Source organism: Plectrocnemia conspersa, unplaced genomic scaffold (assembly GCF_051122295.1).
Source record: "Plectrocnemia conspersa isolate PC_06_02 unplaced genomic scaffold, ASM5112229v1 ptg000013l, whole genome shotgun sequence".
NCBI classification, from domain to species: Eukaryota; Metazoa; Arthropoda; class Insecta; order Trichoptera; family Polycentropodidae; genus Plectrocnemia; species Plectrocnemia conspersa.
In genome coordinates, this window is record NW_028277177.1 from 20,192,376 (window position 1) to 20,215,052 (window position 22,677).

At 33.2% G+C, this 22,677-nt stretch overlaps 2 protein-coding genes across 2 annotated transcripts in view; both read left to right on the forward strand.

Annotated features, from left to right (window-relative positions):
* fz (frizzled class receptor) overlaps window positions 1–22,677 on the forward strand; it is a 178,469-nt gene that overhangs the window by 89,011 nt on the left and 66,781 nt on the right. The window lies entirely within an intron of this gene.
* Window positions 575–6,693, forward strand: LOC148227534 (sodium-coupled monocarboxylate transporter 2-like). Its single transcript, XM_088202850.1, has 10 exons — window positions 575–702; window positions 749–884; window positions 1,362–1,514; window positions 1,578–1,800; window positions 1,862–2,002; window positions 3,179–3,308; window positions 3,382–3,470; window positions 3,539–3,809; window positions 6,200–6,360; window positions 6,427–6,693. Exons 2-10 carry the CDS (start codon window positions 788–790, stop codon window positions 6,671–6,673), a joined length of 1,512 nt encoding a protein of 503 aa, XP_088058976.1. The 5' UTR covers window positions 575–702; window positions 749–787; the 3' UTR covers window positions 6,674–6,693.

Sequence of the window (22,677 nt, forward strand, 5' to 3'; positions counted from 1 at the left end):
TTGATAACTATATCAATCTTTAGATTAAGAAAACATTTGAACTATTTAAGGATGTGTGATAAACATGTGTTTAAAATGTAGTAATTAAGTTACACTTAAAACATAACTTTTTTCTCTGGTAAAGATAGCACAGAAGCATAAACACACAGTTTTGTTATCTGTATTTGTGCATGTCAGCTGAAAGTGTAAATATTACATAAATACAAATTTAAACCCAAGCTCACCAGCACAAGACAGAGATGTATTAAGTGAAGAAATACAATAACTAATTAATTTTTATATTAATAAGTATAATATTAAACTGATATTCACTGTATTGAAACACAAATACAAACTATTTATTATATTAATGTATTTTTTAATGTTGTAGTATAATAATTCATTGATCCCAATACGTCCCATTCTATATCTATATCCTAATTGAGAATATCTCGCAAGCATTCAATTGTAGTTACGCTCTAATCTTTCTCAGAGTGTAGACGTAGATATAATAAAAATGAATAATTCAACTTTAAGTATTAATAATATAGAAACATTAACATTACAAACGATTGATTATGTAATATTCGGAAGTATGTTACTGATATCGATAATTATCGGTATATACTTTGGGATGTATAAGAAACAAAACACCACATTGGATTATTTACTCGGTGGTAAAAAGATGAGTGTGATACCTATTGCAATTTCGCTATCAGCTAGGTAAGACATATTGAATAATTAAAATTTAATTTAATTTTTTATATAGTGATGTTTTAGTTATACATCAGCTGTAACAGTTTTGGGTATGCCTGCTGAGTTATATTCTTATGGTACTCAATATGTAATGTCTTGCGTTACTGCATTTCTAACAACGTTCATAACAGGAACTATTTTTTTACCAGGTAAGGTTGTATTGATTATAACAACACTATGTTGCTCAAGTATTATGTATAATGATAATTTCTTAATGTTCTATAATGAATTTGCTACATGTTTAGTCTATAAAATCTTCATACTTATAAGAGTACATAAATACACTTCCAGCGTCTCAATCCTTACTTGAATCTCACCGTTGAAAGTTATACTGCTATACATACATATATCCATATTTTCAGGTTTTGAAAATGCATTTAAATGTTAGTGGCTTTTCCTTTCGGTATCTATTTATATTGATATTCCACTTCTCATTAATTTCAAATTTAAGGTCTGATATCTACTGCAGGAAGAGCCATATTGTCAATATATTTAATGTTATTAATATTAACTCCACTAGTGCATTCTTAAATGCTTCATTATTAGCTTTGAGTACAAATTAATGAGCATCTTAAGAACATAATTGTCATATGTATTCTTCTTATAAATCAAATTATTTATTACAGTATTTTATGAACTTCAAGTTACATCAAGCTTTGAATATCTAGCTTTAAGATTTGATGAAAGGATACGTGTTATGGCATCTTTTTTGTCTCTCTTCGGTTATATTATGTTCATACCCATGGTGATGTACGTTCCTGCATTAGCATTGAATCTTGGTATGTATTTATTAATTTATTTAATTAAGCATCAAATTATGTTTAATATATTGTGTATTTTAGTGACTGGAATAAATATTAAATATATAACTGTGATAATGTGCCTGATTTGCATATTTTATACAGCAATCGGGGGATTCAGAGCCGTTGTATGGGCTGATACGATTCAATGGATATTAATGATTGGATCTATATGTGCTATTGTCATTTTGGGTGTTCCTAACGAAGGCGGCTTGAAAAATATATGGAACGCTGGCAAAGAAGGAGATAGGATTGATTTTTTAGTGTATAGCCATTTTTATTTTACAGATTAGTACCGATTAATAATAATAATCATATTTTAACAGTTTGGATTTAGATCTATACAAGAGAATGACTTTTTGGTCATTGCTATTTGGCATGGGTGCTTCATGGATTGCCGCCTTAGGTGTGAATCAAATCTGTATACAAAGATTCCTGTCTCTTCCATCAATGTCTGAAGCCAAAATGTTAGTAAAACCATTTATTAGGTTGTTTTGGAAGATGTGGCTGATTATGATATAAGAAATTAAATTTTAAATATTAATTTGCTGATCCAATTATAATCCATTAATTGCAGTGATCTTCTATTAAAGAGGTATCATTAAATATGTCCTTTGTAACAGTGATGTATAATAGTTCTAAAAATGATGTACCGGAACATTACACATTTTGGGGTAATCAATGAAATTTCAGCTTATGCGAACCTGGAGATGAATATCCTGGTTATTTTATTTGTTGCATTGTAGTTAAGTTGTATAGTGTGCTGTTTAAAAATTTGCTGTCGGTGACTATTCAATTAAGCACAAATAAATTTTACCAGATCTCATAACAAATCGTACCGGAACGGGTTCCGGTCATGGTAAAATGTATCGGAACGACATTCCGGCGCGTTTGACCCCACTGTTTTGTATGTATATAAATCTTTATTTTTAGTAGTTGTAAAATATTCAAAGAAATTTATAAGAACACTTTGATTATCTTTTATTTAAATGAATTAAGACTAAAAGGCTAAAAAAATTTTAGGGTAAATAAAGGTAATAAAATTATAAATATTTTTTTGGGAAAGTATAGTAGTGCAAATCTTTTTGATATTTTGCCATAGTTTTTACTATAAATTTTGTTTTATTGAAAGTAAACGAAGTAGTGCAAATGGTTGTTCAATGTAAGTTATTATAAGAGCTAAACTTTCAATAGAAGTATTGCAAGTTTAACGAGTTGTTCTTCTTACAATTTAAACACAGATGTGCGAGTTTTGATTAGCTTCTGTTATTTAAACTTTGCTTGCAACTATCAACTAGATATCATTACAAGAACTGTAGAGAATTGGCACATAAGTGAATGTGTTGTGCTTATTTTACTTGTTGATAGCGTGTAAGTGCTCGCCACCGTTTTTTTACCGCACAGCTGCCGAACATATTTTTTGTTTTGTTGAGTGGTTTTGATTTTTTTTACTCGGGTTGATCCATTTCATTTAAACCTCAAATACTTCTTATTGTTTTATCAATTTAAATTTTAACTACAAATAAAGTACAATTCTGTTATAATATTAACTATTGTTAGACTGTTGATAATTAACCACTTGAAATGAAACAACTCAATATTTAAACATGATTTTAACTAATATTTATACCTAAAAATTTCAGCGTTCTATATCTATATAGTACATTAGTATTGCTATTTAAAGCTCTATGTCTATTTGTGGGATTAATTATTTATGCCAGATACAAAGGATGTGATCCGTTAATTTCTGGAAAAATAACTAAATCTGATCAAGTATTTCATTTATACATACACTTTATTATGTTTCATAAGACTTTTATATTAACATTTAAATATATTTTTATAGATATTACCGTATTATGTGTTGGATGTTACTAGAAATATACCAGGAATGCCCGGTTTGTTTATCGCCGGCGTGTTTAGTGCATCATTAAGGTTATTTTTTATTGTTATTCTTGTAAATCCTTTATAATATTTTGTTACATTTATATTATATTTTCTAGTACAATGTCAACGGTGTTGAACAGCTCTTGTGGTATGGTTTACAATGATTTTTTATTGAAATTCTTACCAAAAAATTTATCCGAAGAGACTGCGAGTCGAATAATGAAGATGTTGGTTGTGGTGATTGGTGTATTTTGTCTTATGATAGCAATGTGGATGGATAAGCTGGGGAGTGTTATTGAGATAACAATAACTTTTGACGGAATAACCATCGGAGCGTTGTTGGGTATTTTTAGTATCGGTATGTTATGTCCGCGGGTAAATTCAAAGGTAAATTTCATTTTAAATATATAATAAATGTGACGTCTAGAATCGATATCAGAAATGTCTCATCAATCATAAAATAGTATTAATAGTTAATCTATGTATAAATATGAGATTTAAATTAAATTTTCTATATAAATTCAGAATATAAAATTAACATATAACGGAGAGAGATTCATGAAAATAACTGAACTATATAAAGCAATGGTAAATTTCTTGATCAAATTCTGTCATAATATTAGTCTCAATTTGAGGTATATCCATTTGTTTATTTATTGTAACATGACATTAGCTCAATGCGTTATGACAGAGTAAACACAATCAACAACTACTAAATAGGTATTGAAACATGAGAATAAAATAAAAAAGAACTGTAAATCAGTGGCATATTTTTAATAATTCTAAACTTTTAATATAACTTACATTCAATAGATGTCACTATGCATGACCTAGCTTAATTTTATTTGAATTTTTCATCATTAATTCATCTGCGAGGTTAAACAAATCTAGAAGAACATAATCTGTGATTAATAATCGAAATTTTAATAATATAGTAGTCACTAGCTCAGAAATTGAAAAGCATTATGCTTCCACTTCACTCTCCGAAAGTAGGCGACAGTTGGCCAAGGACGGGAAATATAATGTGAAAATTCGGGCTTACTTCGGTCGAGCTCGGTTGTCCCCGCGCTAAAATCTCTCGCAAGTTCTCCGAGGTCACCGCGAACGGGAGGTAAACTGGGGGTAATTTTGGTCGAGGCGGCCGACTTCGTCGCCTCCAAAAATTCCCTCGCTTTCCGAAGTTAATACCCGAAGACGCTTCGAGCGCGAGCGGCGAGATACTTTCCCTTTCGCTCTCTCGCGTGACGAGAGAGAGAGATAGAGATGGTTTATCGCAAACTGAGATAGAACGATTCAATTTTAATATGGGCGTCTTCACGATCGCGCCACTGTTTGGTATTTTTGCCCGATCTGGACGGCCAAAATTATTTCTCCACTTTAGTTGATTCCATAAGTGCTCTTAGTCAAATATATAATATTATAAGTGCTAAAAAATACAATTATTTAAAGTATTTCTTTAATTGTAGGCCCGAGGAATAGGAATTCCGTGTTGAACGGTCGTGCGAATTTCGCCGCGTAGCGTAAAAAAAAAAATTGTATATGTCACAAATTTGCTGTTTTTTATTAAGATAAGTATTTGACTAGCATTTTACCATACTCGGTATCGTTTTTTTAAATATGTATATATTTAGTCATTCCAAACAAATTTTTATTTTATTTCATTAGTACGCGATCCACAATTTGACGTTTACTGATTTTACCACGGTAACCATATTATTAAAAAATTACAATCATTACAAAACTGTATTTTAAATTTGACGTTAACATTTCTTTAATTGTAGGCCCGAGGAAGAGGAATTCCGTGTTTAACGGCCGTGCGTAGCGTAATAAAAAAATTTAGCCGCGTAGCGTAAAAAAAAAAATTGTATATGTCACAAATTTGCTGTTTTATATTAAGAAAAAGTATTTGACTAGCATTTTATCATACCCGGTATCGTTTTTTTTAAATATGTGTATATTTGGTGATTCTGAACAAATTTTTAGGTCGTAACTTTCGCGACTAAGCCCCGTCCCATTTTTAAGAATAATACATTTTTAAGGTATGCAATGTGTTAAAAACCGCAAAAATCCGCAGTCAATTTTGCATGTATCATAAAGAGAAAGACCTAAGCTATATATTGTATATAAAATCTCAATTCAGCAAATTGACTTTCCATACTTTTCCTTAAAAAATAATAGAAATTATTCATTAGTTGCACACTTGAACGTTTCCTGTTTATTATTTATTAGTGACAGTGAAGCCTCGATTCAACATAAAATGTCTTATTTACTAACATTGATCTATTCCGGTGCATTGCAATCATCCACCATCTCCTTTTTCTCCATTTGGCTTTAATTTTTTTGTGTTTAAAACACGCACGTAGTTATAATACGCGAGGTTGAGAAGCGTGCACGCGTATGAAATTCCCGGCTGTGCGAACGCTATTCGAAAAACTGCGACCTTGACCGACTTCGGTCGAACTTCCACTAGGACAACTTTCGGAGAGTGAAGTGCAGGTATTAGAATTCATATGGGATTCGAACCCAGGTCTTACATGTATTTGTCACCGACTTATATTACTGGTCTATTGTGCTAGTCAAAAAGTAACGTACAACTAATGTTTAAAGAAACGTACAGATGTAAATAGGATATTTTTACGTATGTATGAATATAATAATTATTTACTGTAACTTTTATATATATAAATGTATATTTTGGAACAAAAAAATAGACATGAAATTGATTTTAGAAATATTTAAGTTAAAATTTTATAACAAAAATCATTACGTTATTTTAGGGTACTATTATGGGTGCTGTCACAAGCTTAATTTTGATGATGTGGATTGTTTATAAATCAAAAAAAGCTGTACTGGACGGTTTTATCAAATATCCTAAGAAACCGTTTTCAATTGATCAATGTGATTCAAGCTTGAATTTAACCATGAATGATATTCCAGTGTAAGATATTTTTTATTATGAGTATACTTACTGAATTAAATACATTTTTTTTTATTTTCGTTTCAGTATAGAAGATCTTAATCCAGAAGAAATATTTTTTCTCTATCGTGTATCGTTCATGTGGTTTTCATTAATCGGGTTCTTTACGGTGTACATCGTTGCTATTCCCATAAGCTACATGACTGAACCTCCAACTGCCGAGCAGGTGAAACCTGAACATTTTAGTCCGATCATAAGAAAGTATATATTAAAAACAGTTAAACAAAATGTAAATGTTGAGATGTGCGATTATAAGTCGGTAAATGTTAAATAGTTAATAAAAATAAATAAAAATATTGTTATTATAATTTCAACATGTGATGGAAATGTCGTTAATGTAACGTTATGGACCGAAAAGAAGCCAATCGACGAAACATGTTTGTCGTGAAGGAGTGACGTCGGTGACAGGACGCGTTCATTGGCGTCGGCGTATCAATACGACATCTGCTCGAAGTTTGTGTGGCAAATATCAGCTATCGGTGCGTAGTGCGAGGTTGAGGGTTAATTATTAAATGACTTTCTGAATAGTTGTAGTTCTCTACAGTTTATCAGTCTAATAAAAATATGCCTTAGAAGCTACTGAAGGTAAACATGTCATTTTTGCGAATGGGGTAAAGTGTCGTAACTCAAACAATTGCACCTAGGTGGAATTGCTAACTCGTTCTCATCTGTTGCTCCATTTTCCAAGGAAAACTCGAACGGAAGTCCGGAACATCTGTTGCTCGAAGATCATATAGCTACGGATGTATGACGAATATCGAATATACTCGTACACTTGAAAATACAATATACCTTTAGATACCTATATCATTATGCAAAGTATACATAGAGATACTGTCAAAACAACGTATTCACAGTGAATGTTATGATACATATCACAACTGCAATAACACGAGTTGGATGATATATAAAGTTAGTTTATATCAAATAATTAACTTAAGCTTGGCATAACTACGCATTATAATAAATCATTTCATTTAAAGATATTAAATTAATATTAATACATTTACTAAAATATTAATGCGCAGAATTCTTGAATATCGCTTCTCAATAGCAAATTAATTAATTAAATGTTTGCTTTTTCTTTCTTCTCGCCATAAAGTTATTCAATTCTAGTAATATGATAAATAACGCTATATGTTTTTAATAAATTGCTTTATTAAAAACATATTTTTACTTATGATATTTACAGGTATTCTAGTTTTATGTGATCATTAATTATATTTTAAATCTATTTTATAAGTTAATTTTATTTCTGATATATCTGTACATATTACTATTTTTATAACTTAAATGTAAAAACTAACATGTAGTGAAGAAGTATTGAAGAATAACTTTTTAGACCGGTTTTGTACCGCGTAATATACACCGTCATGCGCGTAAAGGTTGAAGGATATAGTAAGAATGCGGCGTGCTTCTCAACAGCTGCTAGGTTTGTGGTCACAGTTCACAGTACTTCTGACGCGCATGTGCTGTGTCTCTTGAAGGGCGTTGTGTATAAATCGCTACATTTTCATTTATTAGTTATTTTTTATGGTGGTTATAAGGACGACCTTGCAGCTTGAGCAGGTCACAGAAAAGGCGCTCTACGCAATTCAGAGCTGGATGGACCACGCTTGGCTTGTGCTAGCGACGGAGAAGACCGAAGCAGTTTACGAGAAAACGGAGGCTACCACCACCCAGGATAGTGATCAATGGGTTTGATATATCTTACAAAAGGTCGATACGCTACCTGAGTGTGCAGATAGATGACAAGTTGCGTTTTGCACACTTTGACACCCGCTAAAGCTGCCAGAGTAGCGTAAGATCTCGCCAGGTTGATGCCTAGCATGGGTGGATCAAAATAAAGAAGGAGACATCTTTACAACGAGGTGATTCACTCGGTCCTTTTCTACGGCGCCCCGATATGGGCATAAGCCACAAGAGTAGAGAGGACTAGGCTCACTCTGGCAGGAGTTCAGCGACGAACTGAGGGTGGCCTCCACGTACAGAACTGTGTCTGAGGACGCCGTACTGGCGATATTCGGTATACCGCCGTTGGATCTACTCGTCCAGGAGAGACAGAATATCTACAACGGACAGGCTAGAGATGTCGCTAGAAGGGCGACAATGTCAGTATGGCAGCTCAAATAGGATGAGTCCACCAAGGCAAGGTGGATGCACAGACTTGTCGGTGACCTTATCACCTGGATGGAAAGAAAACACGAGCTGTCATACCATCTGACACAAGCGATGACCGGACACGACTGCTTCGGTCATTACACGAAAGGAATCGGCAAGACAGCGAACGCTGAGTGTCTCCATTGCAACACCACCGTCTTCAAGTACACAACTTGGACGACAGAAAGAACAGCGCTTGAAATACTCATAGTAAGGACTCTATCAGTAGACACTATGGCTTAATCCATGCTGGAAAGCGGAAGAAACTAAAGGGCATGGACAGATTACGCGTCTAAAGTGTTGAGATGTAAAGAAAACGCTTAGAGGCTCTAGTGGGACAGAGTCTCTAAGCTGGACGAGTCGAAATGTAATATCTGAAAGATAGTACCGGCCGTTCAGGAGAGGGCTGGGGAGAGGTTTTAGCCAGTAGGTCACTGTTAGCAGTGGAATCCGGCACTATCACTAGCAAACTGGAGACTGGTGGTGTCTTTTGAAGATTCCCTCTTCACAAAAAAAAACTTCAACCCATCGAAGGTCGCAGAAGTCACCGCTTCTCTCTTCGCGTCGCACAGTGTACGATTTGACCAATCTAGCTGGACAAAACTCAGAATCAGACGTATAGGATTTTAAATGGTCACAAATTACAATTTAGAGATGTGGCAGCAAATAAAACACAATTTTGTTAATCCTACTAAATTTATTTGGATTTTAACAAAGTTTTTATGTGAGCAAAAATTTTTATGCTGCTTTTCTTAGGCAGTTTCCGTAACAAATAAATGTAAGGATCAGACGACATTAATAAATATTTAAATAAATCATAATTTGTGCGAACACGAGAAGTTTTTAACGTGTGACCTAATTTGACCTTCCTAATTTCTTTGTTTTTGCCCTTTGAAGCCTCTTCAGACATTTGTTCTATTATTTCTGCTCCGTGTATCAGGATCTTATGCAATGTAGCTGGCATGTTATACCACGGGTATAGGATGATATATAAGTCTCGTGTTTCCAAACAATATTGCTTAAATGTGTCCGGGTCCATTTTATAGCCAGACGCTATGACTGTAAGAATAGTAGATAAATTAAATTTTCTTTGATACTGGTGATACGAGCCGTTGCTTTAAAATCGTGAAAAACGCCCTTGCGGTGTTCCCATCGTTGCTCGTACCAAAATCTGGTTTAACTTTGTCTACTATGAGACTGATTTCTTTGAATTTACCCTTTATTTCATCCTTCTTCTTCTTCAGCATACATTTGCACAGTGAAATTGTTTGCAATAAATAAAGCCAACGCTTCTTCCGGGGTGTAAGACCGTTGTTATTTTTTCACGCTAATTCATCTCCGAGCTTTTTTATAACCAGTAGCTCGTTTTGGTAAAACTGTAGATACTTCCTCCATTAAATTAGCAGCATCTCATTTTCCACTGGCTCGCACACTTAATTGTGCAGCAAAAAATAGCTGTGCATCGTTATATTTTTCCAATTGAACTTTGCGCTTTTTCGTTTTTGTACAACTATCTTCAAAACGCTTTTTCGGTCTACCAATACTGAAACTTGGTTTCGGTGACTATTCGTGGAACATATAAAACACTAATTCTTAATTTAACCATTTTTCATAGACACTTAAAAATAAGTCTAATCGTACGAAGCCATTTCACACAAATCTTCTCACATTCTTTTTTCAGAAAGGTCCATAAGGGCTTCTCCTGATCTTGTGTAAGGAGCAAATCAACAAATCTTGACTTTACAAACATAATAACTTTGTTTAATCTGCCTTTGGAAGGGATAGAACGCCAAAAGTCAAATAATGACTTTCGTGAAATTTGGCCACTTATAATGAAACAAATTAAAAATCTTTAGAATCGCACATAATCGCACAAAATAATTATGTTCTTAAAAAACTATAATGATGCGAGAATACGTTTAGAGCTTTGTCATGCCTTGACTCAACTTGACTACATACTTTAAGACCATCCAAAGTTAATTTTTGTGTTTTTTTTGTTGTTTTGAAAATGGTATATTTTAAGACAGTATTCCTAAGTATTCACGAATATTTTGGTGGATTAAAATGCAATGATAGATTGATAATTACCTCTAGTTGTAGAATTCATCACTAAAAAGTACTTAAATCACACAAAACACAGTAAGCCAAGCACAAACGTCAATGTTCACAGCTGCACTAAGCGGCTAATCGCGGCTACCTAGATCCAAAACGGTAACTTTGCCCATTTTTATTGAAGGGATCGCGACTCAAAAACTGTTTTGGAGTACGTTACCGGTTGTAGGGAACATTCAAGGGTATAGTAATATTAAAAAAAAGCAATATCTGAACATTATAATTTTAGACTTTTGTCCACCTAGATTAGTCAAATCGTATACTGTGCGTCGTTTTAAGTATACGGAAACACGGAAAACTTAACGTATTACTAACACATACAAATTGTACGTGACGATCTCAGCTGTTGCACAAAAAATAAAATAACAACATCCATTGTCTTAAAAACAAAAATAAACACCCTTGACATGAAGGTCAGGACAGATTCAAGTAAAAAATTTATTTTAATAAATAGTGTATTAATATTATAGTTAATGTTAATATTAAAAACATTATTTTTATTATAGTTGATTTTTTAATTTATAAGACTGGTATGTGAAACTGTATATTTTAACGTTGAACATAATTATGTACAGTTTTTTTCTTGCATCGTGATAGAAAAAATAATAATAATTAAATAATGATATTATCATATTTTTAGTCATTCAATGTTCCATTTGTGACCCATTCACAAGTCAAACAATGCAAACGGCCCTTTTCTAATAAATCCCCAAATTTCAGCATCGCGAGAGTATAAAAGCGATATTTTATTGTCGAAATTAGTATGGGTAATGAAAGTGTACTTCGTAATAACGACGAGAAACGATCTCGTTTTCGGTTTTTATTAGACTTCCGGCGTAATTACACAAAAACGATTCTTAATGCATTTCGTATACGTAGTTATATTAAATGTACGTACGCAAAGAGCGGTATAAAAGTAAAGTTTATAAACATTTTCGTTATTTAAGGTCGTAAAGATAAGACGAAACATCAATGTGCTGTATAAGCTTTTTGAATAAATTTTATGGGTTCGTTAAAATTTATTGCGCGTGTGTATGTGCGTCAGTTTAGCAGATACCTGAACTCATTAATGTAATATTTTATTATGTACTCCTTTCTGCATGATTTGATTGTGTAATAATAAAAAAAGTTATTTATTATTACTTTTCTTGAAAAGTTCTTGTCGGATTAAATAATTTTAATATAAGTGAATGTGAAATGATGATGAATAGACTTGTCCAAAATCTTGATTGGAAGATAATGTAATAATATTTCATTAAGGATTCCCATTGGTCTTGTCAAAGTTAGAGATAACGACATTCAAAATGAATATAATTTCATGCATCAATTCATCACAATTAACAGCTCTTTATGTCACAATTGAACCAATAATTGCAGATGTATTATCATCCTCTTTAGAACGATAGGTACATATTTTATTCGATGAGTACTAATCGATTTATAAGTATATCAGTCTCCAAATATTATAAGATAGAGATGCAGAATTTAAAACATATCCGTTTTTTATATATATTTGTGGGAAAAACCGGTACGTAAATATAACAATAGAAATCGAATCTGAGTTATTCGGACTATAAACACCACTTCAACGAACGAACTACTCTCTGAATAAACAGCAAAAGCAGCTTTGAGATGGCAATAGAACCACCGACTAGCTTTATTCCAGCGAACGATTATTAGCCGCAGCCTAGCAGTATATACATATATAGTGCTCAGAGCTTTTGCCGATTTCGACATCACACGATCCGTAAAATTGCATTTCCATTACCGATTGATTTTGCCGACTGAAGCAGCGGACCGCAGCATTAGTTAGTTTGATTTTGCAAATAAATTTTTCAATAGGCTCAGCAATTCTATAAATTATTGCGTCCGACGTATATGTGAATGTCGTAAATTGCAGTTTCGAGCTTTCGATTCAGATTCTATTAATGGCGTGCCATATTCAGTGCGGCCAATAAAACGAACGCGTAAATATAAATAAATTTAAAAGCGTATTAAACCTATCGTTAATAAACCAATAAAATATTATAAACGCAATACAGGGTGATCAATGCTTAGTTTTTAGTTAATAAAATAAAAAGCTCTGACAAAAGACTTATATATTTAGTTGATCTGATAACAGTTTTCCAAATAGAGGCCGACCGAAACATAACCGAATATTATATTTCAGCTTTAGCTGAAACTGAAATAATAATCTTTGTAAACAATGTATGTATGTAATGTTTACGTAGGAGCATACAGGCATAATATATACTACATCTCGTACAGTTACGCTAAAAATATAACCACTTCTGGATTTTCTTAAGCATGCTTGATCCCATTTTTGCAAAGATTTGTTTAGCTGAGCTGAGCAATCGTAGTAAAAGATATGGACTGGAGCGCCAATAAGCATATATTGTACATAATTTTTTCATGAGCTGCTTCTTCGGAAGCTAAGCAACTATTTTTATGCTCAAACGGTAATGCCTGCACTACACTCTATGGAAGTTGTCCGAACCGAAGCTACAACTGAAGTCAGCCGAGACCTACGACTTCGAGTAAGCGACCACACTGTCGCAAATTTCATATGCCGTCCGGACAGCGGCCGTGAATGACGTTCGGACGGCGGCTTCTGTCACGTACAGCCGGCATATTTGCGCGTGATCGAAAAATGTGCCAAATAATCGCAATTTTTAAATTGCCATATTAATAAAATTACGCTACTGATAATTATAAGTTTGTGTGGGCACTAACCAATACAATATCAGTGAAAACTTTTCGGTCGTAAATATTCAATTTACGCAAAATCTTTGTCGGCTTTTGCAAAATGCCATAAGGCATAAAAATGATACTTCAGAATGTGACTATCCTAGAATTTGTCGCCATCGATTCTAAATAAGAATTCGTTATGGTGTGACATTTATATAAACCGATCTAGGAAAATACATAAGGATATTCGAAATGTATATTTTTAACAAAATCAAGTACCACTAATTATTTTTTAATTATTTAATTTTATAAGAAAAAAAAATATAACAACGATATCTGTTAGAAGAATATACTATCAAAAATATAATTAATCCCTTTTGGTGCCCTTAAATATGCAATGATGTCAGTAAGAGTCTGTTGAAATCCCCGATAAGCATGTGGTATTATAATTTGACCACGTGACCACGATGCAATGCTCGACATGCGTGTTAACCACAGAACGCCTACGAGGATACTGAAATTGAGCCGAGTTACTCGTTCTATCTCAGTTTGCGAAACACCATATCATTATCTCTCTCATTCTCGTCACTTAACACACGAGAGAGCGAAAGGGGAAGTATCTCATTGCTCGCGCTCGAAAAAGCAGCTCCGACTTCGGTCCGTTTGCCGACAATGTTCGGAGGCGCTCGAAGCTGGCCAAGTCGACTGAATTACCCCCACTTTACCTCCCGTTCTCGATAACCTCGGACAACTTCCGAGAGATTTTAGAGCAGGCAGAACCGAACTCGACCAAAGTAACCCACTATATTCGTCCTTGGCCAACCTTGGCCAACTTCCAGAGAGTGTAGTGCAGGCATAAAGATGGCCCGGCGGAATTCTCTCAGAGTTAAGGCGAAGGGTTTAAGCAGAAATACTTTCGTTGGTGACTTGGGTGTTACGTTAAAGCACGGATGGAGAGTTTGTATGCATATCGTCAAAATTTGCGATAAGGTGTTGAAGATGCTCGCTTTTGGTTTGCGGAGAACGTGTAACTTTAAAATATTGGAGATTCGCTTTATGTACGATACGCTAGTTAAATGTTTCTAAACCTTTTTTGGCCATGCCCCACTAAAGCATTTCTAAAATCCTAATGTCCCTCCTGTAACAATAAATTCTTGTGCTTTAAATGTGCTGCAAAGAGTTTTTATATGAGGTAATATTATGGTAAATTTTAATCCAAAGTCTCCACTGTATTGATTTATCTTAAGTCCCAACACAATAATGACTTATCTGAAATAAAAAAATATGAAAGATATTGCCATATGGAATGCCTACGGTCTATCGCAACAAATTGTAATATCGTCTATTCATATTGGTTCAACCTATATTATATAATACATAGTTCATTATATTCATAGGTAGTTTTCGTTCAGCTCTCAAGAACCGTGCTTTGGGTTACTTTTATAGAACGGACTTTCTCATATAAATCAGTTTAATTAGCGCTTGAATTATAATAATGCGAGTCGAGGGGTGTTGGCGTTTGTAATTTACGGCGTACAACTAAAATTTATCCTTTCCAACGCATAAAGAAAACTCTAGGTCCTAATTAACTGCTGAGGCGAGATTTATTTCACTTTGGTCCATATAATTTATTTGAAATCTTTTGTTTGAGACCCGAACGCAAAACTCAAGCGACCCGAATAAATAGGACCGATTGAAAAACAGCAGGGTCGGATTAGCGATAATAATTCATATTCTTACTTTATTTAACTTTACTTGAAACCTTTATTCGACCTTGCAGGCAGACGTATTTTTTCATTAAAACATGGTTTAACTATATTAGATTAAATGTAAAAAATAAAGTAGTAGCTAAGCATATACTAAAGAATCATTTACCATATATTAAAGTAGTAATATAATACCTAATGAAAAATCAACGAAGAGTACATACAATTATTAATAAAAATATATCATAAAAAATAATGCGGGGGTTCCAACCACCTACACAATTAACATATTCTAACGACTATTTCTTACAAATAAAAATAAATAGCAACTCATCTCATATGTAAGGTCTTAACAAGATTGGGAAAAATGAGCTAGGGGCTAAAAAATTGCGTTAATAATTGTAAATATTTCACAGACCATCTATGAGCACATCTGTCCCGAGACATTATTCACTTGTAAGCACCATAAAAACTACTCTTTGTTTGGAAAGAATGCGCGATAAACAATGCGTTCTACCTTGTGAAAAAATGACTATTTAGAGCAGTATATAATTTCACAATATTGTTGCAATCCGCGGGCTCTCGCGCCTGCGTCGGGACTCACGCGCAGATCGGCAGTAAAGGCCCCATCGGTCGTCACTCTCGGGTGTAGTGCTATCGCTTCTCAGAAATGGTGCCCTGTTAACTGAATTCGCATGTTTTCATTTTTCCAAACGCTCTGATGTAACGGCCCCACACAGGCTCACGTAAAAATATTTTTGATAGAAATATATATCTTCAGGTAAAAAAATATATTTGGACTTCACTAGTGAAAATATATCTTTACCGAAAAATACACATTCACTGCAACATTTATATATCACACGTAAGTAAATAATTATAAGTATATAATACTATGTTTGAAAAGTTGAAATCATATAATTTTACTAGCATATGTCAGGTGAAATTATATTCCGATATGATTTTAATAAAATTACATAATTTAAAAAATATTTTTGTGATAAATTTTTTTGGAAGACTTTTTGTTTGTTTTTAAGAGATAATCTGAGAATTTCTGGTTAAGAATTAGGGACGTCATTTCAGCTTTTTCCAGGAATAAAGACAAAAGTTAGATGGTCATTGATAATTTTTTTTTGATATTTTGATTTTATTTAGAGTCATAGTATTTAATTAAATGAAAAATACTTCCACCTGCCCTCCCCAAATGACGTACTTGGCTGGTGAAAGACGATATGCTTAGCCCTTTGACTAGAATGGGTGTGCATGTATGCCTGCACTCGATTGTCTCAGATAGCATATGGGCGTACATGTACACCCATATACCCTGGCGCCTAATTTTAATTTCAATTTTAAATAAAATATTATTACTTTTTTTAATACTATAATACATAGAATTGTCTATACTACGTAAAAATATTATAATTATTACATATATTTTTAAAAAAGAGTTTTTTTCAAATAATTGTACAATTTTAGACATTTGGATTAATAAAAAATAACAGAATCTGTAGACGCTTTGTTTAAAGTACTTCTAATAATTGGGACAACCTCAACGAATGTTTCCAGGAGCAGGAACAATCAGATCAAAGTTAAGAATTAATTTAAAATAATTTTTTTAAATACGTATTTTAAAAATGTTCTTTTTTGGAACAAATGCATCTTTCACCCTTTGCTTAGTGAGTTAATTTTTTGCATATGTATCATAGGAGAGAGTAAATTTTGCGCTTTTTTTTAGAATTTTTTTTTTTTTATTATATTATATTGTGTTATAAAATCAGAGGATCTTAACATTTTATTCTTTGATGATAAATCAAAACACATTTAATATTTGAAGAAAACGAAATAATTGATACAACATGAAGTTATTCAAAAAGTGAAAAAATCGTTGGTAGGTACATATAAGAAACGTAGAATAAGAGGCTCTCAACTCCTACACCAATGATTATATAAATAATTCTAAAAATAATATTACCGAATTTATTGTATTTTTTAATAGTATGCAAACGTTTAATAGTATGCAATTTATTGTTATTTAAAAAAACATATTAAAATATAAATAATCAACAATATTATTATGCGCAATATTATTCCAGTAATTCTTAAATAGATTTATGAAATAATTCTTATACGAAACTGAACTTAACTATTACTTATTTTGCCTTTAATATCAGTAAATTAACACAAATATTTTCACATATTGTATCAAATTTATTAGGTTTTATTTTTTGTTTTTATTGTTCTTTTTTTGTTGGTTGAATATTAATTAATAATAAAACATCTATTAAATTTACAGTTTACTGCGTTCGTTTTATACTGAACGTGAATTGCACACGGATAACTCAATTAAGGTTATTTTCCCTTGAAATAAAATAAAACGGCAACACAATTGCCACAGTGATATATTTGTTCAGCGCTGTTGTAATTCAAAAATTAAATTCCTTTTTATTTTAATTTTACTAAAATTAAATTTCAACGCCGTTAAAACAACGGCCGAGCAACAAAATTTCCCAGAGGAAAATATAACTGATTAACATACGACTGACCCTCTACGCTAAAAGCTTTTCATTTTTAAATGTATGTATATCGAAAACGCTTTAAATTAATTTCTGTCGCATAAATGCGAAAATACGCGCAACTCAAAAATTTAATACCATTTATGAACACCAAATATGTATTTTGCTATCTATTATGGTGTATATGCATATAATACAATCACGATGAAGCCGTTCATTTGTATTCAGACTAATTGGTAGGAATGTTTAATGACCCTCTAAGACTATCTGGAGTAAGTCAAGTACCGGCTTATACCTTGTGTATAGATATATTTAAACGTATGCACATTACATGTTATATACTTAAGAATTATCTGCACAATTTAATTGCTGAATTACACGCATTAGTTTAATTGCCGCGAAATAAGATCTTAAGGCATTACGGTAATTGCTTCCACTTTTAACGTTTATTAATTAATAAACACATGTATATTTGCAAATAAATATATACTATATTTTAAATGAATTGAGAAATACACAGGCTTTTACTAAAATACGCAGTGCATTGAGCTAAATAACAGGAAAATAAGATATCACCGGAAGACAAATAGCACCATAAGGTCACAACATTCCCGTTGCACTATCTGAACTTGGAGATTTCTATCAAGCATATGTCACTTTCTAAATGCGTATACTTATTTCTAAGAAGCGAGTGCAACTATTGACTGAATGATTGTAATTGATCAGAAAGCTTTGCAGCCCTGAATACATAAGGCTGGTAGCCAGGCAGACATTCGAAGAGACTAGCAGATCTCCGCCCGCCCGAAGACAACATACGGCCATAGACGCTCACATCCTGAGAGTGATCAGCATTCGCCGCCACACCACTCAGAACTCTAAGGATCCTTCACTGACATCATGCCTGCGCCAGCTTCTCTACAACTGCTCGGGGAAAACGATCTAGCCCATCATAGTCTGTCGCAATGTGTAATATAATCTAATAAAATCCTCACTAGTTTCCACCTGCGTCTTACTGGCTGTGAAGTCACACTCTAAAGCAGTGGTCTGGGGGTGCGGGAAGGTATATTGGAGGTGCGGGAGAAGCCCGTAACAATGTAAATAATTTAATATCATTTATTAAATTTTTGATAATAAAATATTTGAAAACTACAGTAATCACCACAATACGCGAAAGTCAGGACCGCGTTATTGGGGTATTGAAGCTCATACAAAAACTGGGGTTATGGGTTTTTTGCAAAAAAAATACGTGAATGAAATATTTCGTTGCTATGCATGCGATCACCGACACATACATAGGCAGTCGTTGATCATTGTTACATCGGGCGCGTATTGGCAAAATGTGCCGATCATTAGCACACACGAGGACATAATAAGTGCGATCGAGTTAGGTAGATCTCTCCAACAAAAGATAGTGATGCCCAGAGACCATCAATATCTCCAGACCGGGAAACCAACCACGTACGTTCATCGGGGCGACCCAGGTCGATGGGAAACATGTGCTCAAGTGTTAGGGTCGCTAATGAGCCAAATTCGGCTTACACACGACCTGAGGAAGCGGGTGAGAGCACCCGGGGACTTTCGTCCTCCTCCCTTACTCTCTACCTAAGTCTACTATTGTTTCTGTGACATCGGCAGTTTGTCGAGAAACGTTATTGATGTTATTGCCTCAATATGCACTGATGGGGCCCCAGCAATGTTAGGCAAAAATTCCGGATTTTTTTCATACATGAAAAGAAAATTACCGCAAGTTACAATAACGCATTGCATGTTGCATTATCATGCACTTGCGTCAAAAGCTTTGCCAGAAAGTTTAAATCAACACCTAATTACTGCAATAAATATAGTAAAATATATCCGTGGACGAGCGCTAAATCATTGCAATTTTCATGCCTTTTGTGAAGAAATCAGTGATGCTCATACCGTGCTTCTATATCACACCGAAATACGATGGCTCTCTTAAGGCCGCATGCTTAACAGAGTTTTTGAATTGCTTAAAAAAAATAGTCAAAACTGTGATTTAGTAAAAGATTTTGAGAGTAAGGATGCAATTCTGAGACCAGCCTACTTAACAGATATATTAAGCCAATTGAATCAATTGAATATATATATCCAAGGATTTGATAAAAAGAATATAATAATAGCTAGTGAAAAATTATCTTTATTTATTAGAAAACTAGAAATTTGGAAAAAACTAGAAAACGGAATTTGGCAAACTTTCCCTTGCTTGATTTAATTGTTGTGGAAAATGAAAAAAATACAATTATACCTGATATTGCAATACATTTGAAACGATTGAGAGAATCATTCAATGGATATTTTTCTACTAGAAATATTACCAAAACTCAGAGCAGGATACTGGATCCATTTCTATATAACCTAAATTCGATGGATGATAGTGATTTTAAAAAAGATGATCTTATTGAAATGCGAGACAGTGAACATATTTAAATGGAATTTGAGCAATTTGAATTACAAAAATTCTGGTGTACACAGTTTGAACGTTATCCACAGTTGGCGAAAGAAGCATTGCAGTCACTTCTACCATTTGCCACCACTACCTGTGGATTTTCATCGCTTTTGCATATAAAAGCTAAAGCGAGAAATCGCTTAAATGCAAGTGATGATTTACGCGTGTCTCTTTAAAAAAAGCCTCGCTTTACAAATATTATAATAAACAAGCAATAATGGCCTATCCATTGATAAAAATAATATTGTTTTGTATTTGATATATAAATTTTTTTTTTTAAATAAACAATAAATTTCGCAAAAAATGTATTTTTCTAAACTAAAAAATCGAAGCACATTTTTCAATGGGGTGCGGAGACCAATTTTCAGATTTAAATGGGTGCGGCTCACTTAAAAGGTTAAGAAACACTGCTCTAAAGGGTTAGAATCTCGACATTTCAAATGTTTCCAAGTTTGGAAGCGGAGAGCTGAGGAGCTGATTGCGGCCTTGCAGTTTCACATTCAGCTTGGTAATGTCCACCATGAACGCTAGATCACACAGCCACATATTGTCATTGAATTCACTAACAGGGTTTCTCTCTCTCTTCATGAACTGCTTGACTACCCGCAGTTTATAAAATGTTCCCACGACTTTTTAACTGCCGGCCGTTAATCTCTTTGCTTTTTATAAAATTAATGCATGACAATATTGCTGACATTACAATGTTGAACCACAACGATTTTGCACAGAGACATTCCTGGTGTATGATGCAGTGACATATAATTAAATTATTTGGATCAAAGCCGAGACGATTCAGTTCTTTCTTGACAAATCTAATTTGTCCCTTTTGTGAGCCAACCATGATTAACTTTTAAAATGACATCTCAATTTGTTTCATTGATGAAACAAATTTCTCAAACAAGTCCTCCCTTATTATAGTGTCATGCATGGCTTTCAGTGACAGCAGTTTCTTTTGTGTGTCAAACTCTGCAGTTATCTCACAAACTAAAATGACAAGTTAGGTAGTATATGTTATATCCGTTGTCTCGTCACAAGCCAGGGAGAAAAATTGGAAATTTCCTGCAGAATTCTTCAGTGTTTTTTTCTATATCTTGCGCTAAGTTCCATCGAACGGCAAATATTGCACTGTCATCGATTTTTGTGAAAACATCGTTTATAGTCAACTAAAAGAAGTGTTTATAGTCAAGGATATTAAACAAACATCATAGTTACATAAGAAATATTATTAGAAATTGGTAGATTTATTAAATTTTGAGTTCTAACTGCGGCGGGCCAACTCAAATGAGCTCGTGGGCCGGAGGTTCCCTACTCCTGACTTAAACCATGCATCCTTGTAACAAATTATGTATTAATATCCTAGAATTTTGTATCAAAGTCAGCAATAATATTGGCTATTTCATGTTGCTTCGTGTACTTGACAGTTTCATTAATTTGTGAGCAAAATTTATCTGAGTTGGTACATACATCTGAATAGCATTAATCTGTGTTGTGAATTGTGTGATATTAATCATAATTACTGTATCTGACACTAGAAAAAAGTACTTAATGATCCATCCATTTATTGTCATCCACCCTTTTTTTAAATACGCTTATTTCAATATTATATTTTTTTACAGACATTCTAATTATATATAATATATAACCATTTTCATGTTTACAGTTATTTATTATCTATAATTTGATAAAAAAATAAGAATATGAAACAAAATGTTTGTGGTTATAATTCAAGGGAAAAAAATAAAAAAACATTTTACAATTTAAGCGTAAAAAAATACTAGGAGCAGAAAAAAACACAAAATTAATTAATTTAAGTACATTTCACTGAAGAACTGAAATTATTGATAAGTTGTATTTAGCCTCTAAAGCAATATGTGCTTTGACATTTTGTGCTTGTATTTAAATTTAGTGTAGTTTCGCGAAATATTTTTTGGTATGAAAATGTTCTTTAATTGTTGATATTTGAAGGTATTTTTTGTAAATAAAAAGTAAAAATTATAAAAAGGTGAATTATATATTATTTTTCTAGCTTTATTTTGAATGACTTGTAATATATAAAAAAAATAGTATTACTGGTGTTACTCCTCACAGGTCAGCGATATGTTAAAATGGATCTAATAAATTATTTATAGATTAAATTTTATTTTTTATAGTTGGCGCGCTTCTTCTATTAATTATCTGTCTAAGGGCCGCAATAGCGGAAACATATTTCGTTGGTTGAATAATCAAGCGATGCAATTGCCCCACCAACATCCGCGTATGTGATTCCCCAGAGATGTCTCAAATCATGTGTGAAAAATCTGACACTGCCACATTGCTACATTACCACACGATCACGCGATTCGAAAGAAGGCACTACATCTTAAAGAGAATAAGATTAAATTCTTAAATTGCTAAACGTTTATAGAAAAGAGTAAGCTTATACCAAATTGCGAAATAATAAAAGGGTATTTTACAGATCCGACAGGATAGCACTGTGGCGACATTTTGTGTGCTAATCAGCAAAAGTTTTCGCCAATGACCCTTCGCTCGGTTTTTCCTGTTAGTCGACTTCTAGCACACGGCTCGCGTCACGCTTTACGATTTATGGGTGTTAAATCGACCACTTCCAACAATGGCGGCTCGTTAGCGCTTT